The 26,720-nt window shown below is 36.7% G+C and overlaps 1 protein-coding gene across 6 annotated transcripts in view; it reads right to left on the bottom strand.

Annotated features, from left to right (window-relative positions):
* ccpg1 (cell cycle progression 1) overlaps window positions 1-26,447 on the bottom strand; it is a 38,163-nt gene extending 11,716 nt beyond the window's left edge. For 3 of the 6 annotated variants that reach the window (XM_039770262.1, XM_039770264.1, XM_039770266.1), the window contains exons 1-8: window positions 23,554-23,665; window positions 13,073-13,139; window positions 11,582-11,690; window positions 9,624-9,694; window positions 9,243-9,438; window positions 7,976-8,221; window positions 6,222-6,343; window positions 4,042-4,167 (exon numbers count right to left, since the gene is read on the bottom strand). In XM_039770262.1, coding sequence (XP_039626196.1) covers window positions 4,042-4,167; window positions 6,222-6,343; window positions 7,976-8,221; window positions 9,243-9,438; window positions 9,624-9,694; window positions 11,582-11,690; window positions 13,073-13,132 — 930 coding nt within the window. In that variant the 5' untranslated portion in view covers window positions 13,133-13,139; window positions 23,554-23,665. Of the gene's footprint in view, window positions 1-4,041; window positions 4,168-6,221; window positions 6,344-7,975; window positions 8,222-9,242; window positions 9,439-9,623; window positions 9,695-11,581; window positions 11,691-13,072; window positions 13,140-23,553; window positions 23,666-26,425 lie in introns of those variants that run through there. The other 3 variants (XM_039770265.1, XM_039770267.1, XM_039770263.1) reach the window with 2 other exon arrangements.
* Between the last annotated feature and the right edge of the window lie 273 nt (window positions 26,448-26,720).

Raw genomic sequence — 26,720 nt, 5'->3', positions numbered from 1 at the left:
TGTTATTACTTAATACAATACTGTACCTTTTTTTGTTACACACATGGTTAATATGAATTAACATCTTACGGTAATGATCAGTGCCTTATCCCAGTGTTTGATAACTAGAGTATTTGTAAGTGTCATTAGAATGAAATCATGAAACTAACTCTTGGCTTTCAGACAGTGTTTGCTTTTGTTCTGACAAGCTTAAGTTAACAACTGCATTTAGTATTTTCTTCTGAAAGACATGGCTTATGTGATTGCTGCCAATGTTAAATTTGGGCTACTGCACAATCATAATGTATTTATGCATGCATGTACATTAGTATTCAAACATATGGGCAGCACAACCTCCAAACATATTCCTGTGTGATGTAATTCGTAATTTCCTTCTCTTTGCAGAAGTAAAATAAAAAAAAAAAAAGAAATCAGTAAAGTAGCATTTCCTAATTTTTTGGCATCCCCTAGTTTAACTCACAGGTATGTTTTCATTTCAGTTATTACCCTCTGTTGTGATGTGAAATTTTGCATACAAGTTGATAAATATTTTGTGTGTCTTTATTTGTAACTTAGACTAAGCAATGTAATATTAGTGTTACATTATTGATAATAACAGCAATGGTTTGATGGTTTAAGAACCTCTTCCCCCCTTTTAGCTCTTTGTAATTTTACGACAGGGTTGGGGGACGTGTGCCTCAAACCAGTTTGGCTAATATTTCTCTGCTGAAGTCTCTCAGTCAACCCCCACAGGAAAGCCAGGCTGCCTATCTGCCAAGATTTACCTTAACATTTGGTTTGGAGGGCAGGTGTGAAGGTTTTCTTCCCCCACCCCGCATTGGTCTGAAGTATGGCTGTTTGGAATTGGCTTGTATCAAAAACTTTTAAGTACCACAACGCCCTATTGGCTGTAGGGGTTGGACAGAAAACCTATAAATTTGCTTGCTTTACCCCACTTTCTCTCTCACACCAAACTGATAAAAGACCATCATACACCATGAACTGAAAAGGACAATACAGTACAATTAAAAGCACAGCTCAGCAGCCATATTGAGACAGGCATATGGCCTGTTCTGAAGAAAGCTGACCACAAATGAGGACTTAACTAGAGACATTTTAAGTAACTAACAAGTCTGTGTGCCACATGAAACTACACATCCTCATTTATCAGGTTGTATGGCTGCCAATATTCAAATGTACGTTGCATATTGTTATTATTTATGAATATTATCAATAATATTGCTCCGGTAGGCTGGCACCCTGCCCAGGGTTTGTTTCCTGCCTTGCGCCCTCCCTGTGTTGGCTGGGATTGACTCCAGCAGACCCCTGTGACCCTGTAGTTAGGATATAGCGGGTTGGATAATGGATGGATGGATGTTGGTGCAGTGCCTGCTTTCACATTTGCAGGTATCGTGCATTATCATCTAGAATTGAGTAATTATTTTATACTGTGAGCAATGTGTATAACAAAGCTAACAACTCTGACTGCTGCTGTTACTGCAGTTTGAGAAAGAATTAAAATATCAATAAATACCACCAAGCCATACAAAATGCAAGTGTTTTGTAGTTATACAGGGACTGCTATAAAACTAAGCATAAATAAAGAAAAAACAAACTCGTTGTAGAATTGAAAACTTCTTTGACTCATACATACAGCTAAATGCCACACTGACTGAAGTCCAAACCACAAGACAATGCAATCCACAAGATAATTCTATATTTTTCAAATGACAATGCAAGAAATCCTAAAGTATTTTTTCATTCAACGCTTGTGTAATAGGCCTGTCCCATCAACAAAGAGGGATGACCAGGTGTTAGTAACTGTTTAATTTAAGGAAAACAAAAAAAAAATGCAAAAATAACTATAATGGTGCCATGCACTAAAGCTTTTTAATGTATGGTAATGTGTCAAAAACATCATGAATAATTCCTTGACTCTAGCATCATCAGACTTCCATAATTTCACAACAGATAGTGATGTAGTAACATCATTTTAGAGCATCAGGAGGGCTGGGGCAACCACTTTGCCTACCACAGAAAGTCTTCATATTCCTGAATGACTGAAGGATGTAGGCCCACTTAGCTATATTTTTACCAGAATCTTACTATTGAGTTTCTATCAGAAATGAATAATCAGAAGACCACAAGGATCCTAGAGGGAAACAATACCAATCAAAAAAGAAGATAATAAAAGTAGGATAAAACCCCATACAAGGACTAACCAAAGGAAAAAAGATTAACGACTGTGTGTAAAAAAAAAAAATAATAAAATAAATAAATTAAAATTAAATGTAGTTTAAATTTTAAAATGTTTTTATTTTGACTTCTTCCACTGCCTACTGACTATATCTCTCTATTATAATAAAAAAAATCTTGGGAGACGAGACTTTTTAACCTGGGATGAGACGTGACCTTTTCAGAGCGATACTTTCACATCCCACAAGACAGAGACTTTGTGCCAAGAGATTTAACCACGCCCAGGGCTGGAAATAAAAGACAAAGAGTAGATGACAAAGTAGAACGTCATAAAGAATTCAAAAAACGTTGCCGCGCAATATACATGCAGAGCAGGTTACAGATTATGAAAGTTGTAGAATTCGAAAGTCTCAAAAAATGATAGTAAGGATCAGTAATAAAGATTTAAAAGAAAAACCTGAGACAAGAGATAATTTAAAGACCTGCAAGAGATCATTTCACGTCCCTTGAGACAAGACTTTATGCAAAGAGACACACGGTTCAGTCATTTCTCATGCGATTGGTATTGTAAGTTACAGTTCATGTAGAGAGAAAGAAACAATATTCACTCACGGACAGTTATACGCTGCATTGTCACGATGTAATTCCAAACACGGCATCAAAATACAATGAATTGATGAAAAGGTAATTCCAAATACTGTTTTTACTGAAGTGTTACAGTAAAAGTGTAAGTTTAAAAAGTATCTGTTTGAATTTTAAAGCCAAAAACAACGAAAACATATAACCCAACCAATACCTCTAACGCAACATGAAACATAGTTGCAGAGCAGGTTAGAGATTATGAAACTACTAAAATTCAAAAAGTGTCGAAGAATTGATAATAAAGATCGCAATAGCGCTAACAGATGGAAATTATTACTCTGTGAAAATATGGAACAGCAAAAAGAGATTGAATATATGGACATAGGTGATATGACAGAAATATATAGCTATTGTTCGGCTTTAAACTTTAAGTTGGAGACTTGTAGATCGTCTAATTTGTGTTGCCATAACGGAAAAGTAGTGTTTCTTCCCAATGAAGAGGCGTATCTGCAAAAATTAAAAGTTTTGTTGTTTGGTGAAAGTGAAATCCACACACGAGAGCGGCAGAGACGCGAAGTTGCTGGCACATAGCGCAGGCAGGGGTTGGCGAGCGAAGAGAGCAGGGTGCAAAGCTCCCTTGTTTATTGTAAAATAATCTATTAATGACTCTTTTACATTGAAATGAACATGATAACTAGCTGTGTAAATTTCTTAGGACAATGGGTCTCAATTATAGTTGGGGTTGGTAAATTAGATGTATCAGAAGTACTAGGTAACTCATCAAGCATATATCTGGATACTATTTTTTTTTTTAAACAAGGGTCTAATATTATTAGTTCACTGAAGCTCCTTACTCTGCAATATGTTAGATACAACTGGTTATTAGTAAAACATTCAAGCCGTGAATCAAGTTGTGATTTACTTAATGACTGACCTTGGATTTTGTTCATAGTCACTGCAAAACACAATTTTACAGGAAAATGGTAACGCTCAGTAGAACTATAAGGAATGGGATTCTAGTTGCTTTTTCATTTTCACATATTTCAGCTCTCTTTTTTAGTCTGAAATTGTATTTGCTTTGAGAAGAAGCATACATTCAGCATTTTCAAGAAAGTTTTTCATTTACGATTTTAGAACTCACTTTAAAATTAAAAATTCCCCATTTTAACATCTATATTACAAAGATGCAGTATATATTACTATTAAAAAAAGATACGAACCACAAACATCTTCAAATAATATAAGACAGAATGATAAATTCCATGCAAAAGTAAAAAGAGTTACCTGTAGCTCAGCCTGTTTCATTCTGAGCTGCTGGTTCTCTTTACTTATTTTATCCATAATTCCTGTCAAAGAGAGCACCATGTCTCTCTTTTCCTCCAAGTCTTCTGACAGTTGGCCAACAATTTTCTAGATATTTGTAAAAAATCAGCACATAATGAATATTTAATTTATAAAAATGTGCTCCATTAAAAGTTGAAATCTGATCTTCATGATAACAAATAGTAATATATTTTACACACACAACACCTCAGTTTTTCCAGTTTTTCTTAAAGTTTAATCAGTTGAAAGGCAATGAATGAACTAACATGGTGAAAAGGTAAACAGTAAATAAAAAGTTTAGGTTAGCAAATTCTAAAATTTCCTTGTTTTCAGTTTATTACAAATGGGCCTTCTTCAGGGAACAACTAACAGGTGACAACCTACAGTTATCCTGCAGCAATTCAAGTAAATGAACCTTGCAAGTTGAAACTAACAGTTTGCAGAGGTGTCCCAACTCGTGTTGATTACTTAAAAACCCTCTGTCTGCCTTACAGCACAATTGGAGCAGACTGTGTTATTACACCCTTTGATGTTCTACTTGGACAATATTCCAGTGATAATGGCAATTAAATTAAATGAGACAGAGCACGCATCATTACCCTTAGAACTGTAGGCTTTTCATTTAGAGAAATTGCCAAAAAAAAAAAAAAATATATATATATATATATATATATATATATATATATATATATATATATATATATATATATATATATATATATATATATATATATATATATATATATATATATATATATATATATATATATATATATATCTAAGTGTCAGTGGGTCCAGTGGTGCCCTACACAATCCAAAAGCAACGGAAGAAACTCGATAGGAAGAGATCTGGCAAACCCTGGCAAACAGTCACCACCCAATCAGAAGACATGTTTTTGAGGGTCACCAGCTTGTGTGATCACAGGCACCTCACAGCACAACAGCTTCAAGTACACTGCAGGTCAAAAAACAAGCAAGTGTCAGTTTCTACTGTGAGGAGAAGACTTTGTGCTGTAGATATAACAGGATGAGTGGCAGTAAGAAAGCCGTTCGACAAAGGACAAAATAGGGCCTTGAAATACTGGTTGTGGACTACTGCAGACTGCAAGAAAGTCTTATGGTGTGATGAATCCAAATTTGAAATCTTCGATTCATCACTCAGGGTGTTTGTATGCCGTTGAGTTGGTGACAGGGTGGTTTCTCAATGTGTGATGTCAAACATGGAGGAGAAAGTGTGATGGCATTGGGTCCTTTTGCAGGAGGCCGAGTTGGTGACTGGCACAGAGTGACTGGCATTTTGAATCAAACAGGTTACCACAGTTTGGCTGTTATAACAGCAAATGATGGCTACTTTAATTATATGCTTTGATTTCATGAAACATCAAGACTATATTAAACTGTGTGCATTTCCATAAAAACTGAGGTGTTCCAAAACTTTTCTAAATCTTATAACAGCCACGCAAGAAAATACTTGATTAGAATGGTTTTTAAAACGGGGGATAAGAAAGCAACAACCAGTGCCAAGGATACAAATTTTAATGTGACATAATGATCAGCTTCTTTATTGTCTTTTTTATACTAGCTCAATAAAGATAGAGGCCCAGAGTTAGGCATATGTGGTACAAAGGATCTTTGTAATATGATTTTTACATTTTCAATTTAAAACAAAAAGGAATTCAGTTAAGGAATTTTATACTGTCATTGAAAAACGTGGCAACAAGTTGTGATAAATTTCATACATAATGGTATGACATAAGAACACTGAAATGGACAGTGTAGATCTAACATAAAACCTGAATAAAACAGTGTAGTAACATACTAATGTAGTAACATATTTGTACTCTAAAAGAAATCTACAAATTCTTTAGTCAGTACGATCTAAACTGATATAAACTATACTGAAAGACTAAATGTAGTACAAAGAATCAGAGAAATAAACTGACACAATATTGTCAACAGTGACTTGATATCAAGGTATCCTACTTTGTTTCTTCTGGAACATTAAAATGCCTAAGTATTTGATCATAAAAACCACTACAACAAAATTACCCCGACAGCTCAAAATCTACGGTTTAGGGTCTGATATGGTGGATACAAGTAAACCAGGTCAAAGAGAACATTTGTGTTTAATATAGAATTACCTTGCTTTCAACGGACATGTCTTGCTCTTTCTGACATTGATACAGGTCATCTTTAACATCGTTTAGTTGGTCTTCATGAATTTTCTTAACAACTCTGTTTCGTTCCAGGATCTGCACTGTTCCTAAAGTTGAAAAAGCATGAAATTAAGCAGCATATATCAATCTCATGAAAATGGCAATAAAATGATTAAATGGGTTTGAAGGATTTACAACCGATATCTAAAAATAGCAAATGTAAAATATGATAAAATGCCATCAGTACCTTTAAAAAAAATAAAACAAAAAAAAAAAAAAACCATGAAAGACAAAGAAAAACATTTTTTTTAGCATATTTCCACCACTACTAACAGATTCAAATATTTATATGCTTTAAAACTTTATATTAAATGAAAGAAAAAAAAATCCTCAGTAAATGTGATTGCCTACTGATACATTTAAATTGTTTATTGTGGCTGTTCTGTCAATTTTGGTTCTGCAAACATTTTACTTGGAAGACTACAGCAGATTGCAATTTGCTGTAAGTTCTGCTCAGACAAGCTATGATGAACTGTAAACTGATGAACTCTGAAATTTTACTCTTAGATTGATACAAAGTAGTGCAATGCGACTCGGTGAACAGTACCATTAGACACTGCTAAGTGTGCTCTCATTTCCTTTCATATTATCTCAGTGTACGACTAACTTTATAATCTTAGGTTTGAATTACTGCTCAGTCTAAAGCTCGATCCTTAGATAGAAGTACCAACTTTCCAAGAAACCTAGACACCCTATAGACAAATTCACTTGACAAAATAAACTGTTTTGCACATACTGCACAGCTTTTGGTACGCAAAGAGTAATATTTGAAATTACTGTCTTATACATAACTAGCTGTACCCCATGGCTGCGCCCACATAGTAATGAAATAGGACAAACTTTAAAAATCTATAGACGTTTGGCACTATATCTGATCTTGTTCAGCTCTGATGGGAGAGCGTTCCCCGCGTGGGGAGAAAAGCACATGGCCATGATATCTCTGGCAATCAGCAGCTACCCTCTAAAACACATGGAGCTCTAATCTCTCTCTCAAAAACGTCAAATGTTACTCCTAAACAATCTGTAGATGATGATGTCTGTTGAACAAACAGGTATCGCTAGCTAAGTGGAGGCGAGGTGCACTCTAACGCGGCGAGACGTAGACTAACTCAAACAGAGGCTGGCGAGTGAATGAGAAAGGCCCCGTCCCCCTGCTCTCAGCCCACAGCCACTCTCTTGGATTTGTATAAATACATCGGTACCGCAAGCAGACTATGGTACTTGAAAAATCGACCGGAAAGTTCAAGCACATTACAAAAAACAACCCGATCTAAATCATTTAAGTAATTCTCTCTTTAAAAGCGGACAGACATACAGACAGAATGCACTTGGACCACGAAATTTTTAAAACCATTTCTTAGCGAGCACCTATGGGCCAAGGGTAACCTATATTCCAAATTTCAAGTCCCAAGTCCTCACGATTCGGGAGATTTCATGATGAGTGAATCAGTGGTATTTGGCTTTTACATATATAGATTACATTTGATAATATCCATCGTATGGATCCAGGATGAGAAGCCCCTTTTCACTGCTTCTTATAATTCAATTTTATTTTTAAATAAATCAGCTGCATTTGTGACATACTACTGTATAAGCAAAACAAAATAATAAAAAAAAAACCTTTCAATAGCTCAAATTCATAATACTTCTGCCTTCAATGAGCCCTTAAACCAACTCACCATAGAAGTGTCCAAATCCCATGCTAATAGCTATGACCAGTGCCAATAAGATGCATCGATTAAGGGTGCCACCGACTTGCTGGGGTGGCTGAGACACATTGTGTGATTCTTGCTCTTGCTGCTGTTCCTCAAGTGGAATCTCATTATCTTCAGAGTTTGAGACAGTGGTCTTTCTAAGGCGACGCCTGCGCAGCACAGGAGTGGATTGTCCACTTTTCTCATCACTGCTCGATTCAGTTTGTTTGACTTCAAGAAAACAAAAGCAAAGGAGGGAAAGAGATAATAAGTTAAGATAACACAGGTAATTACAAACAGATTGCAAAATGTAACCAAATATAACCAATTACCAATCTGGAAAACAATGCATTTTTTGGCAAAGTGGTATTAGCAACAACATTACTAACAACACTTCTTTAACACAATTTCGTATTACTTTCTTGGAACGGCACAAGGTTTAGCAGTGCACTGGATCCCAATTTTGCAATAACAGGCTTCAGCCTATTATTTAAGCAGCTTTGAAATTTTGCATCACAGGTTACATTTTTCTGATTTCAAAGATCTCATGTATCAATAAATATCTAAAAGTATATTTCTCAATGCATGTGTATTAAAATGTAGCATTTTCTAGTTTATTTTTATTTAAAATTCAAGGTTAATGTTGTAGTTTAATATCATAATTATTAAGCCAAACATTTACCATTTTAAGCAGCTATATAAAAACTGTACTTCTCCATATGCTTTTGGATAAGCAGTATCTCAGATATTCCAATAGACACTCGTTTCAGTTTTTAGCCTCTAAACAAAAAAGGAAAATTTCACTCCTGCAGGAGGAGAGAGGTTGGGAGCGTGCACTGATACAGCGCATTGCCACACCCACCACATGACAAACCACCTCAGGGTCCCAAATTAGGACCCGAGTGCAGTCGTTCAACAGGTGACATCTTAGCACCAAACTAGTTCAAATGGAATTGAACAGTGTAAGGTTTTTTTTTACAGTGGCATGGAGTGCCAATCCTGCCACCAACCCCCAAGTTTTCCCTGCAAGTTGGAGTACCTGCTTGAAGGGCTGCATACAGGTTTAATGTCATACCCAGGACGGAGCAATTGCAGGTTAAGAGCCTTGCTCAATGGCCCAGAGGGGTGAAATCACATTTGCCATTTATGGGATTCGAACTGGTGCAGAGTTCCCTAGCCTCAGAGCCGCAACTCCGCCCACTAGAACCTGTATAAGAATTAAATGAAAATCATTTAACAAAGAGAGGTTTACCTGCGTCTGGAGTGTTAAATGTGTACTGACTACTAGAAGAGGAGCCAAGGTCAAGCTCCTCATTAATTTCATTGTCCTGGGCAAGACTTTCATTTGTTTCCCACATCGCAAGTTCAGGCTCAAGGGTCACAATGTCAGAATGGTCACTTGAAGAACCAAATACAACCTGGTCATCTGGTACTGTCACATCCGTTTCCTAGACAGATAATTAAAAAAAAAAAAAAAAAAAAGATTATTAAGCCAAATATAGAAACACTTTTATTATTTTTCAGCAAGAATGGCATAGATATTTATATGGGTATTACTAAAAGTATTGAATATGTGTTTATTTTTAAAACTATGCACAAATTAAAGTCTGGATTGCAAAAAAAAAAAAAATACCTTAGAAATGGATAGAGTCCCCTCAACATGACTGCATTCAAAAATCGGCTCTGCAGGAGCATGGCTTGTCACTGTTAACATATTTCACACAGATAACATTTTAGATGTGAAAATACAAGTCAGCTATATTACATATCCTTACTCTACTAAGATTTTCAAACATATAATAAATATCATATGGTAGAAATGATAGCGAGGAGAAAGAAACTAAAAATAATACTTAGATGCACCATGAAATTTTAGTTCCACCAAGCATTTAAAAAGGAGCATGATTTTAAATTATTCTCAAGCCATCACTACAAATATATTTTAATTCTCTACTCTTTTCCAGACCTTAATACCTTCACAAGTATCTCAACTTAAAAAGTAATACACTATTTTCAAATCCATTTTTCTTTGTTTGGAATTTTCAGTTTCACTGTTAAATTAGAAAAATAAAAGTAAAAACAAGTAATTTTCTTTCTAACTGATGAAAGAATTTTGGTGACTGTCGTGATAAGCAATTGCCCCACGTTTGGGCAAATACATCTACATCTTCACAATTAAAGCACCAGCTAGTATGATCAAAATATACCATATATATTACGTAAATATGTTGTTAATGATTAATGTAATGCATTTTCAATATCAAAGCTAGCAAAACTATTGCCCTCTTGGAATACTAAACTTAGAACTGAAAAAATGTGCCATATAAGACGAGCATGTGACTTTAAAAGAAGAAAAAAAAATAACACTTCAAGGTGGTGAAATTCAAAATTATGTTAACAATGCATGAAATCTGCCAGTGCTCGCACTTGAAAAAATGTGTTGAAAACTGTATTTTTCTCTTTTAAAAATAATAATATCACCTTGCTAGTAGTAAACTCTGTTTCCAAATGCTCACCAAATCCCCATCAATGTCTTATCCCTCTACCACCAAATACTGGACCCCAGGAACTGGAGGCTATCCTGGAAGTAAATATCCATGACAGAAACCACTCCAGGATGAGACACCAGTCTATTACAGGACATACACGTTCAACTCAAGCAGAATATAACAAGGATTATACAGTGATAAGGTTTCAGTAGGTTTTCTGCACATATGCTAATGCCAGACATTTCATTAGACACTAAGGAACATACTACAGGAACTCTTAACGATAAAAGAAAATAACTTCCATCCTTTAAAATATGTACTTGAAAACAGTTGTCAAATAACACAGCTAAAAAGGACAAAGGTGTAAAATACAGACTATTTTAATGAACTCTAGAAGGAGCTATAAACAAAACTGAAGTCTAAGCCAAGACTGCTGCAAACACTCTTACTTAAATAAGTGAGAATCAGAAGGAGAGGAAGTATAGCCTAGTGGCTGCTAGGCAAATGAAAATGATAACATAGGAATGCTGTGGCCAAAGTGCTTTACAATAATAGAATTAAAGAAAAACATACAATTAACATGAATAACATAAATAGAAATAAAATAAATGAACATAAATAAATAATAAATAAAAGTAATGTTACATAATAACAATGAGGAAAACCATCAGTATTACTGAAGGTCACGGAATGCAAGTGAATAGAAATGAATCTTTAATCTTGTTTTGAACAGTTGAATTGTAGAGGACTCCTTTTTACATAGAGTCCCACAGGCGAGGAGGAGCAGCAGCTGTAAAAGCCCTGTCCCCCATAGTTTTACACTTGGTACGAGGGACAGCAAGAGGAAACTGACCAGAAGATCTAAGCACTCTGGATGGCTGGTGTAAAACACACAATTCTGATAAAATGTCAAACCACCAAAACAAGATGCACAAGTGTGAAGAATAAAAAGAAAAATATTAAGTATAAAAGAAAGGAAGAAAGAATGTTGCACATTTGTAACCTCTTACTTTTTAAAAGAGAAATGAAGATGAAGGGAAATGTAAATGTGTCTACAGAATAAGCTTGTCAGTGATTTAAGAAACATTATCACCTAATTTACCTGAGGATTCATTTAAGTTGCCTTCTATCAGACTAGAGGAATCTACTGGTAGATCAGGTATAACTTCAGTTCCACAGTTTTCAGGTCCAATCGTTTCAATATCAGAACCCTTACAAAGAAAAGAATTTAATTACAATTTGACAATTATTATACCCAGATTATGGCTACAGTTGACAAAAACAGTAAGTTATTTTACATCCTCAAGATCAGCCTTCTCTATTTCAGAGGTTATTTAGCAAAAGACCAGAACAGTAAAATGAAACAATGCAATTATATAGAGATATTTTGTAATATAAAATTTAACAAAATGAAATTTTCACGGAAAATAATCTTTACACCTCATTTTTCTTTGCTTTCTTGCTACCTTTCACAAACTTTACTATTTTACAAAATATTAATGAAGGAAAGAAAAAAAATGTCAACATGATAAGAAATATTATAGAAGTAAAACTGATAGATTTAGCAGTTAAAAAAACAAGAAGGCCAAAGAGGAGAAAAACATTGTGGCACAGATGCAACATTATTCATATTAACATTATTCATACTATTCATATTCATTCACATAACATCTTGCGGTTGTAATCGGTGACCATGTGGGTGGGTTATGGGGGATGGAATAGCAGGCTGCTTGCTGCTTGTCTTTATCGGCACATTTACAGGACAAAAGACGCTGACAGAGAGGTGCGAACGGATTTAAGGTGGACCAGATCTACAAGTTTTTTCGTAGGCTCTGGTAATTCTAGTGTTAAGTGTGATAAAAGACTCACTTGCTTTAACCCTATTTTTCTAGTAATACACATCAGCCACAGCAAAGAAAAGTTAAAAAAAAGATGCAGAAATTACCACTGGATTAAATATACCCAGTTAACTACTATAGCAACAATTTGAATTTACATGTCAAGTAATAAAACAATAAAATAAGCATTTAAAATAAAAAAGTCATTCAAGCTTTTACCTCTATGACAACTGAAATTACACACAATGAAGGAAGAGGGCATTTCTGATCATACATTTTTAAATTTATAATACACAACTTTATTTTCTTTTTATCACCCATTTGATTCATCGCATATAATGTGAACAAACAAAAACAATCAAGGAAATGCAGGAGATAGACAGCATGAAAACCAAGGAGGATAGTGATGAAGATAATCTGAACAGAAAATGTCAGTGGTAAGGGATAAGAAGTGGAGAAAGAGACAGCAAGCAAGCTACAGAAGAAGAGGAGGTTCTGTTGTTAGCGGTGAAGAAGAAATCACAAAAGGATAACACACGGAACAACAAACTGTGCAAAAACCATCACACTGGCCCATTCATTTTAATTGAATAGTAAATAATTCATGCAAACCTGTAAACTGCTTACCATTATATTTATACAACACATGCACAGAGGAGTGGAATCACTGTTTTTTATATTTGTGATCAATATTTTATATACTGTTTTTATATCAGGAATTAACACATTACTTTATAATGCAAAACAAGAAATACCTCATTGCTTATTATGGTCCATCCACAAGATGATTCTGTGTCACTTGTACTGTCAGACATCTTTCATCTAGATAAAAAATAAAGAAGAAATCATTTGACACGTGAAAGAACAAAAGAAATGTAGCACTTTTCAGTTGTAAGCTGTGCTGAACCTTGAAAAACCTGACTAGAAGACTACCATAGATGCCCACAGTATACAAACTGGTGCAACTTCACCGACAGAAAAGAAACGTCTCACAGCCCAGTATACCAAAAACCGTTAATGCCACAACACCTCAAAAGAATTGGTTTAATAAAATCCTCTTGGTCCTCTTAACTTCAATGACATGAAGAGAGTGTCTCCAAGCTGCTGCATCTCCCACCAGTGTATGGCATTTTAAATGATGTGTATGAAGCACAGAAACAAGTTGGAGACATCAATCTAGCAACATTAGTAAACTCAGTGACTCAGTTGCTGCTGTCAGTCACAGGCTTGTAGGTGGAAGTAAGACATGGGCAGATCTGCTTAGTTGTACTACTTACATTTAATGGCATTGATATTTAAATAGAACAGTCCAGCTTGTTTTTTCCACAACTCCAACATACTAATTGAAGCTTGTTTGCTCCAATGCCCTCCTAGTTAAGTTAGCTGCATTCGAGGGTCAAATTGATTCATTCATTATAGTATTAGTACAGAGTGAATCATTTCTGTTCCTGTGGTAATAGATGTTAGTCAGGGCGATGTAACTTATCTCCCTAGGCATTAACGTGGACAAATTCAGTCAGAACTTCAATGACTGGATAACAGTGAATAAATAAATGAGGAGATACACTTACTCTAACATATGTCAGAGAAATGCAGTAGATAAAAACTGATTTTGATTATTCTATTGTGCATACAAGTTAGATTATCTTGTGCAAATCTGTATGCAATTAGTTAGGTGTAGAATTGTATGAATAATTCATTTGAAACACCTTTTATTAAACTATAATACCTAAAATATACTTAAAATATAGTAATTTAAGTCATTTTTACAAACAGCTCTAAGAGGTCCTTTTAACAACTGATGAATAATCAAGTCATTATAAAGAGGCTTTGCAAAATACATTTTTTTAAAAGTGGAGTACCATGTAAAAGTACAGCGTATTTAGGTAAAAGAGGAAGTGAGTCACAAAGAAACTGCTTTCTTAATCACCATAAAAAGACAGGCAAGTCGAAATACAGAGTGACTCCACAAATAGAAGGTTACAGGACTCGCTGAGCCATGAATGGAGCTAAATAAACAACTGCATTTTTATAAATGCTAAAACTGCAACAATATTAAATATCTAAAAAACAGAAGTCAAGCAGAATCCAGCAAATAAAGAAATTGTTAAGGACCCAGCATGCAAGCAAGAAAAAAGCAACTAAATCCATGTTTTTCAAAAATATAGTTTCCAACCGAAACAGAAAAAACTGCAATATTATATGATTGTAATTCAATTGTTAATTAGATGTATTTCATTAGATTTTCCATTTTCATTCTAACACATTATTTTGCCACCTCTCTAGCAAGTATATATATATATATATATATATATATATATATATATATATATATATATATTATATATATATATATATATTCAGTATATTGATTGTCACAGCTTTTGGCAGACAAAATTCATGTTTTAAGCTTCACTAGTTTTGTTTTCTTTTAAGATGTCATGTCTAGCTTGTTTTCTTCACAATTTTATTTGCAAAAGAAAAACAAAAAAAAAAATGAGTTACTTAAATGCTCCGCTAATAGGCTTATTCTATTTGGATGCCTACTTTTAATCGCACACATTCAAGACATTCTTTCCCTTGGCCTTCAAATGTTGAATATCCTTCTACTTGTACAGTGTGGCTCTTGTTTGTGGACTAGAGTACTGCCTTTTACCAGTCAGCCTTCCTATCCTGTCAGGAAGCAGGCAGCGAACCCGAAGGACAAACTTCTCTAAGCTCTGCACCACTTTTTTACTTGTTGTATACAAACAAATGTATTTCAAGGGTGTACTCAGTAATAATGGTCAAGTTTACTAATGACACACTTATAAAGTTCATTTTAAGGAATCAGAGACTTGAATTTCTGGTAAATGACCAACAAGATTTGGTTGATGTATGTAATAAAGACATTTCCACTTCTTTATAATATGTTGGCAAGGTGGTGATAAATTCATAACACTAAAATAGGAGGCTAACACCTCCGCTATGAATAATAAATTGATCTGAAACTGTTAAAAATGACAAGACTGCCACAGGAAGTAATGACCCTTAGATATGAGATCTATTCATGTGGTTTTGACCTTCTCTTCATGACTGTCCAAGGGAGAAAAGAATGGAAAAAAAAAATCAGTAAGTACTGCTTCCAAAATAAAGGCTCCTCATCTCCACATTAACTCTACTCCACCAGAATAAACTAGAAATCCAGTAGCATCTTATCTTACCCATCACACCTTGCAAATCTTTTGTTTATTGTCCTTCCATCTGGTAAACAAGTTAGGAATAGGACTCAGAGAAAATTAGAAAAAAATCTCATGAGGAAGATAATGACACCTATGAGTCAAAATGTGTATTGGGAAATAAATGAGGCATGCACTGTTCTTAGTAAAGTAAAGTAGCTAAATTATCAATTACTGCCAAATTATCTGCACTCAAAAAAAGTTACTAAAAATTCCAGAAAACACTTGCATTTACACTTGTAAATTAATTAAATAATATTTATATTTGCACCTTTAACAAAAGCCACTGGGATTGATCACTGGCCTCCTTTTGTTTATAGTAGTAACACACACAGCTAAACGTAAGTAAAGGTTTGTTGTCTGAGACTCTTTTGCTCTAACTGCCTTCATACACAGTTTACAAAATGTTTTTATTTAAATTCTTCAGTTCACCCTTTGTACTTGCACTAAAAAAAAAAAAGATCTGCCATAAAATCCAATTGAATTTTTTTCTTGGCCATCATTACAAACTGTATGGGGTAAATAACATATAACAAAATATATATAATACATTTTGGGGTGATGTGTTCCTTTATAACTGAATGACCCAAATATTGACATTACAAATTATTACATTAAGCAATATTTTTTTATTGCTGATTATGTCTTATGAATACATATCTAACAACATTTGATCAAACCTTGACTAAAGTTTAAGATTTAAAAGATTTGACTACACAAGTAACTAAGCACCTTATTATCTACAAATAATTTTATAATGCTAATATTTATGTGTTCAATCCACAAATCCATTATGGTTTTTCAGGTTTCTGAATCAAAACTATTACAGTATTAACAGGTAAAATGTTTGAATTGTCTGAAGAAATGACGTTTTTCAAAAACGTACTATTAAATTTGAACTTGTAACTATTTAAACAAGCCATTAAAAATGTTCCAAGTCAATAAAGCCATTTTTCAATATGGACATTTAGTTAAGATAAAACCTTTCCACAATTCAAATGTTAAGACAAGTGTCTTTAAAATATGTTAGGGATCAGTAAGTAAATGTTAAAAATGGTTAACTCAATGTCAATCAGCGAGTTTTAATTTTAACCGTCAAAACTGTACTCCGAGCAAATATTTTTATTTTTTGTTAGACAGAGTGCCATGGATCACAAAAGACATATCTTTTGAGACATAAATGCTGTTAATGAAGGAGCTGAATATCACTGAATATGACAGCCACTTGCTTATTCCTAATTGTGGCCTATGACCAGTAAGTGTGTAATTTGTAATAAGAAACATTAAGTACTGTACAAGATTACAGTAGGCCTCTAGGCTTCTTATATTAGAAAGCAGCACTGCTGGATTAAATAGATTACCAACAAAAAATAATAATCTAACCTGCAAATTTCTATTCATTCTACTATTTCATTTTCACATGACAGTAGCAATTACAACATGAGGTAGAGAACAATAAATATAAATGTTATTTTTTTTATGAGTAAAATTGATTTTTCTACCTCACTACACATTTTAAATATAAATCTGCTATTTTTCAATACAGTTGACTAAAATTGATTTTTCTACCTTACTATGTATATTAAACATCCATCAATCCTCTTCCACTTATCCGAGATCAGGTCGCAGGGGGGGCAGACTTCTCTCTCCCTGGCCACTTCTTCTAGCTCTTCTGGGGGAATCCTGAGGTGGTCCCAGGCCAGCCGAGAGACACAGTCCCTCCAGCATGTGCTGTGTCTTCCCCGGGGCTTCCTCCTGGTTAGACGTGCCCTGAACACCTCACCAGGTAGGCATCCAGGAGGCACCCTGATCAGATGCCCGAGCCACCTCCTCTGACTCCTCTCGATGCGGAGGAGCAGCGGCTCTACTCTGAGCCTTTCTCAGATGACTGAGCTTCTCATCCTGTGCCATTTTTAATGCAGTTGACTAAAATGTATTTTTCCACCTTACTACATATTTTAAACATAAATGTGCCATTTTTTATTCAGTTGACCAACTTAATTTAGGAATTTAAGAAGGAGCTCCATGCTGGCTCCTTTTCAGGATGTCTTGAGATAAAGAAGGCTAAGATGTACATCATACATAATACAAATATACATAATATAAACTGAAAATCATATTACATAAATTAAGACTTCAAACTATGCTTCAGTCTGCCATAAATAAAACTTATTGTCTACAACACAGTGAAAGAAAATTAATCTAATCCAGGGAGTACACAGATATCAGAAGCAGCTTTTGTTTTCTCTGTTACCTACTAATTAATCTCTGCATTTTAAAAATGTTTACTATTATGTCTTGATTTCTTTATGGTTTTGTCAAAAACAGTATTTAATGCCAATAATGTGATGTTAAATGAAGAATACGTAATTAAGCTCAAACTTGTGCACAATTCAAAATGTTAAGAAATACCTCTTAATAAAGTAGGCCAAGACATTATTATCCTTCTTGCTTTGCAGTCCGGACATGTGGCTAGGGTGCTGGCAGTGCAAAAAAATAGGTGACAGTTTATTCGGACTTCCAACACAACTTGGAGTCCTGCCACGTGCAAAAGTTCGCTGACGACACTGCTATCGTGGGCTGCAACAGGAGTGAGCAGGAGGAGGAGTATATGAACCTAATCAAGAACTTTTATTAAATGGTGCGACTCAAACCACCTACACCTGAACACCAGCAAGACCAAGGAGCTGGTGGTGGATTTTAGGAGGCCCAGGCCCCTCATGGACCCCGTGATCATTAGAGGTGACTGTGTGCAGACCTACAAATACCTGGGAGTGCAGCTGGATGATAAACTGGACTGGACTACCAATACTGATGCTCTGTGTAAGAAAGGTCAGAGCCGACGATACTTCCTTAGAAGACTTGCGTCCTTCAACATCTGCAATAAGATGCTGCAGAGGTTCTACCAGACAGTTGTGGCGAGCGCCCTCTTCTACGCGGTTTTGTGCTGTGGATGCAGAATAAAGAAGAGGGATGCCTCAGGCCTGGACAAACTGGTGAGGAAGACGGGCTCTATTGTAGGCATGGAGCTGTACAGTTTGACGTCCATGACAGAGCGATGGGTGCTGAGCAGGCTCCCGTCAATCATGGAGAATCCACTGCATCCACTGAACAGGATCATCTCCAGACAGAGGAGCAGCTTCAGCTACAGACTGCTGTCACCGTCCTGCTCCACTGACAGACTGAGGAGACCCCACACTATGCGACTCTTCAATTCCACCCGGTGGGGTAAATGTTAACATTATACAAAGTTATTGTCTGTTTTACCTGCATTGTTATCACTCTTTAATTTAATATTGTTCTTTATCAGTATGCTGCTGCTGGAGTATGTGAATTTCCCCTTGGGATTAGTAAAGTATCTATCTATTGTAATAGATTAAGTGCTCGCTCGCACCCTTGTACCCTCAGACTATACGTCAGACACCAGGTAAAAGTCCAATAATGATATTTATTATAATAATAAAGTGCACCAAGCACCACCACTCCACTATTCTTCAATAAACAATACAATAATTAATCACAATCCTCCACTCCCAGACGCTTAGCCACCCTGCCTCCCAACTCAGCTCGTCCGTCTGAGATTTCTCATAGTCCTTTATACTCCTTGACCCGGAAGTGTTTGTCCCTCAGTCCATGTGACTTTCTATCACTTCCGGGTCAGGTAAAACTTCTCTTTTCTTCATCCCGGAAGCACGTCATTTCTTCTGTCCATGTGAGTGGGACGTACTTCTGGAGTGTAGGGAAAATAATCCCTGGGCCTCCCTGCAGCGACTCCTGGCGGCCCCCATGGTATCCAGTAGGGCACCTCTACACTGCAAGGAGGGCTCCATCTGGCAGCCTGGAGGTATTGGCCGGGGTACATAGCCGGCCATATCTTACACTATCTATCTAATGTGTCACTACAAACAAACACTCTGTGTGGCCCTGAACAAGTCAACTGATCTGCCAGCGCCACAACTGTAGAAATTATACATGACATACTTAACTTGCTATCCTGTTCAGTATATAAAAACTTGTGCCAAACTTTCACTTCTGTGCCCTTAAGTCCCAATATATATACTGTTAAGTCTCAAAATAACTATTTCACCTTTATGTAATTTTATGCTAATCAGACCTGGCTACCATGAATTTATCACACCTAAAAATATAAAATCTACAGGCAGCAAAAACTAGAAAAAATAATCATTCTTAGCCATCTACAGTACGTGGGTACATCAAACAGTAAAGACAACTTGTTTGTATATAAGAACACAATCCCAACGCCATCATACCTACTGCATTAATGGTCAGATGAGTCTAGACATGTCTCGCCTATAGCTTGCATTGGCGGTCTGCACTTCACAGTTTTCCACATAATCATGCTAGCGTTATTTTGCAAACTGAATGGAAGCGTACAATAAAATCTCACTTGTAGAAGGTTCCAACACTCTGATCTTAACAGACTGTTAGCACAAAATGAAGAGGCGTCACCAGTAATCAAAGCAGCATGTGCAAATGGCCTAAAAATGTGGTTTGTGGCTCTCACACCGTAATGTAAATACTTACTAACATCAAACCGCTTAAAAATTGCAAAATGTTTTTAAAGAAAGGGAAAATGTTAAGACGTGACTTAAAAAACACAAGTTGTGTGTAAATATAACATGTTTGGGGAAAAAAGCAAAATAGGAAGAAAGTCTGGCTGAAACCTCAGTCAAGAGCAGAAATACCATCCATATACCCATGTGCCATGTGGGCAGATATAACCTGTGTCTCTGTGTGTGTGTGTGTGTGTGTGTGTGTGTTTGGGAGAAAAAATACAAATCAAGGCAGCACAAATCTGTTCTACCTTGGTGGTCCAGAATCTTGCAAACAATGCCCTTTCGTGTTTATTACACTCGCTGAGCAAATCATTAGGAACAACCGTACACCTGCTTATCCGTGCAAATATCTAATCAGCCAATCACGAGGCAGCAGCAGCACGATGTATAAAAACATGCAGATACAGATAAGGAGCGTCAGTTAAAGTTCACATCAAACACCCGAACGGGGAAAAAGTGTGATCTCTGTGATTTCAACTATGGCAGGATTGTTGGTGCCTGATGGGCTTGTTTGAGCATTTCTGTAACTGCTGCTCTCCCAGGATTTTTATGTATAACTGAGGAGATCGTTCCTCCCCTACACTATGCGACTATTCAATTCCACCCGGGGGAGTAAATGCTAACATTACTCAAAAGTTATTGTCTGCTTTTACATGCATTTTTATTACTATTTAATTTAATATTGTTTCTTTGTATCAGTATTCTGCTGCTGGATTATGTGAACTTCCCCTTGGGATTAATAAAGTATCTATCTAACAGTCTTAAGAGTTTACTCAGGATGATGAAGAAAAAAAAAAACAACAAACATCCAGTGAGTGGAGGTTCTGTGAACAAAAATGCCTTGCTGAGGAGAGCATTTAGAGGAGAATGGCCAGACTGGTTCAAACGGACAGAAAGGCTACAGAAACTCAGATAACCAACTGTGGAGAGCAGAAGAACATCTCAGAATGCACAACATGTCGAGCCTTAAGATGGACGAGCTACAGCAGCAGAAGACCACGTCAGGGTCCACTCCTGTTAGCCATGAACTGAAAGATGAGGCTGCAGTGGGCACAGACTCCCCATAACTGTAGAAGGCTAGAAGGTACTTGTGTACTAAACGGGTGGCTAGTATCCTTTTCTATTATCGTGACGCAAATTGGATTTTCGCTTTTAACATTAGGGACATTAACATTAGGGACCTATAGGCAACTATGCTCCACCCCGACTAACTTTAAGGGTAGTATTTGTGGTCGGGGTAAGTCAGTCTAATAATTGAAACTCCACAAATTAAGCAACCAGGGTGCCTCCCCCATGGAGCCCAACACTAGAGTGGGTAGGAACTGCCATCCGTTTAGTACACAAGTACCGACTAGAAAAACAAAGCCCAGCCTGATGAATTTTGATTTCTGCTGACTTACAGAGATGCTAGGGGTCAGACTTTGACACCAGCATGAATCCATTCACCCAACCTTCCTTGTGTCGACAGTCCTGGCTGCTGCTGCTGCTGGTGGTGGTGGTATAATGTTGTATAGATTATTTTCTTGGCACATTTTGGTTCTGTCAATACCAATTGACCACTACATGAATGTCATTATCTCTTTGATTATTATTCCATACCATGTGCATCCCTTCACAGCAATAAACCTGTGTATCTTCTAATGGCTACTTCCAGCATGATAATGCACCACGTCACAAACGCTGTCTTAAACTGGCCTCATGAACATGACAACGAATTCAGTTTTCTTCAGTGACCTTCCGAGTCACCGGATCTGAATCCAACAGAACACCTTTGGGATGTGTTAGACACGGAGATTCTCAGTATGAAAGTGCAGCAGACGAATCTGCAGAAATTGTGTGAGGCACTCACGTCAACATGGTCTCAAACGAATGTTGTGGAATCCGTGCCATGAAGAACTGAGGCTCTGTCCAGTATTAGTGGCCATTTTCTCAGTGAGTGTACCTTGGTGACCAGGAATCTTGCAATCAGAAACAATTCAACCCATATTTAAATTTTTATATGCAGTGCTTCACTTTTCTTGTTCACTCTACTGCCACTTTCCAGAAATTACAGAATAAACACAAATATATTGACATTTATAGAAATTCTATTCACAAAAATGTTCAAATAAATTAAGAGATGAACAAGGAATTCAGCCTTCATAGACAAGGATTATACACAGTGAGCAAAGAGAGAGCATGCAGATTCCACACAAATAGCAATCACACACTTGAGGCTCAAGACCTGTAAGGATGCAATGCTCCTTGTGGCACAAAAGATCTGTAATTTCAAACTAGATATCAAAGAGTAACATTTTATTTAAAACAGGGAGTCACATGTATTCTTCTGAAGCAAAGAAATACATTTCAGGCATCTCTTCAATCACAACTGCCACATGAACAACATTTATGCCACAATTCCTAACTGCCAACTCTTTTTGCTTTTATGTTTCCCTTTTAACTAAGAAGCTTCGACTGCAGTGCGACTGGCACGTCTTTTCCACAGAAATGGCCTATTTTTAGTTTTATCCTGTGCAAACTGGGTTTCTTCTTACAGTGGGTTTGGCAGACTTTAAAATTTAGCTGATCTGGATGTGTGGTTCTATCCCGTGATGGTTCATGTCTCTCCTTGGACATAATGAGGTTGTGAATGAGAAAAAAATGCTCTTTAAAAAGAAAACATCATCTCAACTGTCCCCCTTTAAAATGATTGCTCGTCTCTTACATCAGCCCGCTTTTCCGAAACGAAAAGAAATAAGTCGGCCTCCTTTTTGTATGTTAATGGAGTTTCGGATCCTAGAATTACTTAAATTAAAAACACCTCCACGATATTATACTCCTAGAAATGCCTTTAAAAACGCACTCACGATATTAAACTGGGGCAAGATACTTTCTCGAGAAATGCTAAAGTGCTAAAATGAGTTAAAAAAAAAGTGACATTGCAAAAGACGCCAGGCAGGCGCCCATAATTCTCACTTTCTTGCGCACGCCGGTCATTAAACGACTTTACATCTGACGAAAACAAACATCTCTTCAGTGCACTCGAGCAGAAGCCCGAATTACTCTTTCCATGATGTCAGACTTCACAAAAAGCCGAAGTGCTGGCAGATTCCTCCCTGCACACACTAATGATAACACTGCGTTAGGCGACACGGTCTGAAAACGACACCTGCCACTGCGGAAAGCCCTCGTTTATGGAGTACGTCACCATGATAGTGAGCAGCATGCGGTCAGGTGCCTCCTAAACACAAAATGCTAACTATTTATCACCTTCACATTTTAGGCCTTTCAAACCCGCTGTGGTGCCGGGTGTTTTTATTCAACTCAAACCGCAAAATTACTCAGCCTTTAAATTTGGAAATGCACTCACAGTAGTCCACTTGTATTGTATATATATGAGTCGCTGTTTGTATTACGCTTCATGCAAAGACATTGCTACATAAATTATAATTCCATAATTACCTGAATCCGAGTCTGACAAGTAGTTACGTCTTGTCACTTCACCAGCAAAGAGTACCAGCGCAAAGTCTTCATAAAGTGCTGCCAGACGCCACCAGATTGTTGTTGTTTTTTTTTTTTTGTGAAAACGCCCACAAACGTCATCATGCTCGCTAGGCAGCCACCGTCACGGATGGCTCATTGCTGTTTGGGAAATGTAGTCATTATGGAAGTCCCCAACCACGCAAGTCGATTAGTGGACTACATATTCCGTCCAACAGCCGCACAGGAAATGTGAATTCAAATATTCAACACGTGACTACTTTAGGGCCAATCCCTAATCGTTGCCATGGGAAACGGAATACAACAATCTTAAGTACAATATTGTATATTTGACGGTCGCCACATTAGCCCACGGCGGAGTAAACAGGTAATACTAAAAATGTTTTATTATACTACTTTATGTATTTTATAGGATCACGCAGATTCGTTTAGAAACAGTATTCCCAAATAGTATATTTAATTTGACTTGTAATAGAGGACATTTGACTGATGTATTGCTTGTACTTAAAAAGCGCGTTACATGATACGTGACCATAGCAACTTGGCGTTTATTTTAGCTTTGTCGGTGAACTTACCTTTCGACAAACTAGCGCCTGTTTTAATTGTAGGTTGCTGAAACGCACAACTCTGATGTGTGATAATCAGAATTTAAAATAGAAGAATAGATAATGTATTATTGTGTCATAAATAAATTAATTAAAAAAAATCTCAATCTGTTTATACATCGAAGTAAGTTCTGTATTAAAATCGAGGTGCTTGTTCAGAAAACGGGACTACACTTGGTTGTTTCACAATAATTAAGGCTAGGCATATAAGTAGGTTTCACATTTCTGTTACCATTTTAGCACTAAAATAGTGACTTAACATCAGGGACCTATTTTATTGACCTTAAGGTTAGTGTTTGGGCAAAAGGCAGACTCAAGTGGCGCCCGCTTTCTGAACAAGACCCCAAATGTTTTGTATTTAAAACGAAGACGAGTCAAACTGTCATACAACCAATACAAACACCCTTGGTATATCGTCCAGGGTTATGAAATTGCATTCCCCAGGGCCAAAGTGTGAAAAACACAGCACAGGCTTTCAAAATAAATGGTTAACCGTAATGTATCAGTAGACCGTATGTAGCATATTTTGAAGGTAGAAAAATGGCAATTTTACACTACTTGGCTGTAAAAAACAATGTAATGTATTGTTTAAGTCATGTACAGGTAATTTTCTGTAGAACATTAGGTAGCTTTACTTTTTACAGAAAAGGTATTTTACTTTCACCTTTCACAGTATTTTTACTATTAAATTTACTAACATTTTTTACAGTGTATGTTCGCTCAATGATACATACGGTCAGGGATAGGCTCCTTTTCCTTGGGGTAGGGGGATAAATAAAATGGAAAGAGAGATGCTTTACTTAATCTGTGAAGCAACAAAACCCACCCTAATTGCAGAACCAGTAATGGTGACATATAGCGCCTTGGTCGGACATACAATACTAAGCATGTGCGCAGTCTATTACTACTGTCACTGCTAATATTGCCTTTATATATTGCAAAATCTAATGGTGGTCTTCAAGCGTTATGCCCGGGTCAAGTCTTTACTTAAAATTGTAAATCGTTTGAACTCCAAAACAAAAACCTGAACTATTTCATGTATGGTAGGCTACCTAGCAGGACACCAACAGATTAAGGAAACCTGAAGTTGGCCTGTGTTATTGTATGCAGTGACAGTCCTTTTAAAATCACGAGTCATTTAAAATTCACAAATCTGTTACCATCCCTTCATGGTTATCTGCTATGGAGCCTGTTTTTGCTTCTTTCTGAAATCTTCATGCGAATGGGTCTTTGGAGGACCAAAAAAAAATGTTCCCTCGTGGCATCGCTCTGAAGAACAACCCTTTTAAGAGTGTGGGGGTTCACCCTGGCACTTTCACCTCGCTGGGGGTGTATTTTCACTTTGAGTTACTGTTTGTATGAAAATGTGCTATATAAATAAATGTTGTTGTTGTTGTTTTCAAGTCCGGCACTGGCGGATGCTTATCGGTTGCAGACGTGCCTTGATGCCCCCTGAATTGGTCTTTTTATTAGCTTGTGGATGTTCATCTCCCATCTGGAGCGATGAAAGCGCCTAAGAATGACGGCAGTGGTGATCACAGCCAGACAGGCGTTTTAAACTGTCATCCAGCTCCTCCATATTAAAACGATGGCCCACGAATCCCAACTATCAGTCCACGATGCCCAAATTGATTACAAGCTGTGCAAGTCTAAAGAAAAAGATTCCAAAGCCAAGTCTAATGGGCCGTCACAAGGCTGTCGCGAGTGAGTTATCGTGAGTTGTGTCCGAGTTATTAGCGAAGCCACTACTGTTTAATTGAGCTCCAGCCGCAGTAAATAACATCTTAAGCGAAGTACTGTACATTATAATAATACACCAAGAGGAATAAATAAGAAACGGATTCCAATAAATGTAAAAGCCTACTTTTCTGGTGGTAGTGCATATGTTTTTTTTTTTGTTTTTGTTTTTTTTTTACCGGTACTCATTATCTTTCGTTTCCTCGTTGTTAACAAAGGTTTTATTTATTTAAAACAGCACTTTTCCTTACTTTTACTGCCTTTAGGATTGTCGTAAATTGCATCAAATTACGATTTAGAAAAGTAAGTCGGCGCAAAGTGAACCGCAAACGCTGGTACCCGCCTGGCAGCGCATTGATATTTTCCTAAGGTAATTCGACCTGTCGTTAGATTGGCAAATTACATCACTCAAAATTTAAAGAGCACAGCACCATATGCGTTTTTATATATAAATAATAACGATTAAGATTAATGAAGAGTCACACCATTACCTGGTCTCTCCAATGCCTCAGAACGTCTGTCGTTAGTTATGCTAGTCTTCAGAGGATATAAAGCCTCTTTAAGGTAAAATAAAAACAAAAGTAGGGTCACTTCCGCCGACCCAACAGACAAGTCCACGTCGCCCTACGGGAAAGGCAAGAAAAGTAAAGAGTGCGGGATTGTCAAGTGTGTGGACAGGAGAGACGAGGGGCTGAGTAAAGGGTTAAGGTGCGCACGAGAACGGGCGGCTAGTGGCAAAGCTGGGGGTGCCCGCTGAGTTCCAAACCCCCGAACGTGAGCACTTAG

Source organism: Polypterus senegalus, chromosome 12, assembly GCF_016835505.1.
Source record: "Polypterus senegalus isolate Bchr_013 chromosome 12, ASM1683550v1, whole genome shotgun sequence".
Lineage (NCBI taxonomy): Eukaryota > Metazoa > Chordata > Cladistia > Polypteriformes > Polypteridae > Polypterus > Polypterus senegalus.
This window is presented reverse-complemented; position numbering and strand designations above follow the sequence as displayed.